The sequence below is a fragment of the Salpingoeca rosetta genome (genome assembly GCF_000188695.1).
Source record: "Salpingoeca rosetta unplaced genomic scaffold supercont1.12, whole genome shotgun sequence".
Taxonomy (NCBI): Eukaryota; class Choanoflagellata; order Craspedida; family Salpingoecidae; genus Salpingoeca; species Salpingoeca rosetta.
Genome location: NW_004754922.1, coordinates 222,065 through 224,770, shown reverse-complemented (window position 1 = coordinate 224,770; position 2,706 = coordinate 222,065). Strand labels below are relative to the sequence as shown.

Here is a 2,706-nt window from a genome sequence, read left to right as displayed (position 1 = left end):
TCTCTCTCTCTCTCTCTCTCTCTCTCTCTCTCTCTCTCTCTCTCTCTCTCTCTCTCTCTCTCTCTCTCTCTCTCTCTCTCTCTCTCTCTCTCTCTCTCTCTCTCTCTCTCTCTCTCTCTCTCTCTCTCTCTCTCTCTCTCTCTCTCTCTCTCTCTCTCTCTCTCTCTTGCTCATGCACTCATGCACACACACACACACTTGCTCACGCACACACGCACACACGCCCACCCACGCACTCCCGCATTCCTTCACGTGTTGCCAGACGCTTGTGGATTCTGTGAACAACATTGCCACGCACCATGGCAACCTGTCCACGTCGCTCGCAGCAGAAGTGTGCCAACCGCTCAAGCAGCTGGTCAAGGAGAAGACCCATGAGAAGGACGAGCACGCCAAGCACTACCACAAGAACGAAGCCAGCCTGCAGAAGGAGTTCCAAGCGTTTGAGAAGGTGGGAGCACTTGTGTGCGTGTGTTTGTGTGTTTGTGCTTGTGTTCGCGCGGGCTTCTGTTGTGGCCATCCCCTATCTCCCTGGCCATTGTTTGCATCAGTCTGCCGATGTATTCTACACCCATGCACATGTACTGTGTTGTGTGGGCTGGGGTGGGAAACTCATGTTTCTTGGCTACACCTGCGTCTGTTTGCAGTCCAAGAAGGTGTACGACAAGATTGACAAGGAGGCCGAGTCTGCCAAGGCCAGCTTTGAGAAGCTCGAGCGCAGCGAATCTGCAAACCGCAAGAAGGTCAGTGGTTGCCACGTGGCGTATGCAGTGGGCGTGTGTCTGGTATCGTGTGCGTGTGTACGCCCGTGATATGGTGGCGCACATGAAGCTGCGAACACTGTTCCGCAAAAGTACACGCACACAAAAGCACGCATACACACGCACGCGTGCACATGACACCCATACACACAACACGCACGTGCACACCACACGATCTCGCACTCGTGCGCATGCACATGCCCTTTTTTGCACTGTTACACCCCCTCCCCTCATCATGACACGCCTTCCGGCCACCTGTAGGTCGACCTGTCTCGCCGCGAATACGCGAGCAAAGCGAAAGCGCGCGAGGAAGGGCAGCGCACGCTGGCCGATGCCCTCGACAAGCTCAACCGCGCCCGCACCGCGCACTACTACACGGAGCAGCGTGATGTCATCAATGCAGTGCAGGCCATGGACGAGGCGCGAAACGAGGCAGCGGTCGGCAACATGCTGCTCATGACGGACCTGTACTTTGCCCTGCACAAGGAGGAGCACACCGCCCTCACGCGCGCAGCCGATGCCTGCAAGCAATTCAACAAGGTCGTGTCGGTGCATGTGTGTGTGTGTGTGAGAGGGAGGGGGCGGGAGAAAGGGAGTGTGTATGTGTACTTGTTAGGATCATGTTGTGGGGACTGCAACTGTATCTCCTGTGTGCGTGTGTGTGTTTGCCTGGGAAGCAGGGGCTTTCTTGGTCATGCCGAACCGCTGATGGTATTGTCACTTTGCTATTTCTGCTGTGTTGCGGCCAACAGGACAGCGATTCGCAGGATCTGCAGCGAGCACTGGCCACGGGCAAACCTTTGCCAGGTACCGTTGCCTGACCTCCCGACTGCAACTCTAGAACACCTCAGTTGGGGGGGGGGGGGTTGGCTCTACTGCCTGTCTTCACACACACACACACACACACACACACACACACACACACACACACACACACACACACACATACACACATACACACACACACCCCGCCAGGTGATCTGAGTTTGGACGACGTGCTGAAGCCGCGCAAATCGCCAAAGCCAAACAGACGATCCATGCCACCGCAGGACCACCACCACCATCACCATCAGCAGCAACAGCAACAGCACCAACAAGCGCAGCCCCAGCCGCAAGCACAGCCGCAGCCGCAAGCACAGCCGCGTCAACAGAGGCAGGATGGGCCGGTGAGAGTTGGTGCTTGTGAAAGTGTGTGTGTGTGTGTGTGTGTGTGTGTGTGTGTGTGTGTATGTGTGTGTGTGTGTGCGTGTGTGTGGTTTCACGTGCATTTTGACTCTGTGTGTGTGGGTGTTTAGTTCGTCAGAGCTTGGACAATTGCGTGCCGCTTGATGGGTCGTGTCAACTTGCAAGCGAATTTGCTTTGCTTCCTTCTCCCCATTTACCCAAACCACCACCACCACGACCACGACCAACACAATGACAACGACGACGACGACCACCACCACCACCATCGCTACCAGCCCGCCGGCCCACCGCCTGGCCCACCGCCCGGCCCACCGCCGACTGCGGCGCGTGTGCAGATGATGTATGATTTCCCAGGCACCAACCCTGGCGAGCTCGGGTGCGGCGCAGGAGACGTCCTCTTCCTCCAGCAGGACGCCGGCGACGGATGGATGCTCGTCGCAAAGGTGCAATGGTGGTGGTGGTGGTTGTTGTTGTTGTTGTTGTTGTTGTTGTTGGTGGTGGTGTTGTTGTTGTTGTTGTTGTTGTTGTTGTTGTTGTTGTTGTTGTTGTTGTTGTTGTTGTTGTTGTTGTTGTTGTTGTTGTTGTTGTTCCTGTCGTTGTTGTTGTTGTTGTTGTTGTTGTTGTTGTTGTTGTTGTTGTTGCTGTTGCTGCTGTTGTTCCTGTTGTTGTTGTTGTTGTTGTTGTTGTTGTTGTTGTTGTTGTTGTTGTTGTTGTTTAAGTTGTTGTTGTTGTTGTTGTTGTTGTTTAAGTTGTTGTTGTTGTT

The 2,706-nt window shown here is 54.8% G+C and overlaps 1 protein-coding gene across 1 annotated transcript in view; it reads left to right on the top strand.

Moving 5' to 3' along the window:
- The window catches only part of PTSG_05118 (uncharacterized protein), a gene marked incomplete at both ends in the record, with an annotated part of 2,453 nt that extends 874 nt beyond the window's left edge, over positions 1-1,579 (top strand). Inside the window, 4 exons of the mRNA XM_004993644.1 lie at positions 263-448; positions 645-740; positions 1,020-1,298; positions 1,511-1,579. Of these exons, the coding sequence (XP_004993701.1) occupies positions 263-448; positions 645-740; positions 1,020-1,298; positions 1,511-1,579 (630 nt within the window). The remainder of the gene's footprint in view (positions 1-262; positions 449-644; positions 741-1,019; positions 1,299-1,510) is intronic.
- Between the last annotated feature and the right edge of the window lie 1,127 nt (positions 1,580-2,706).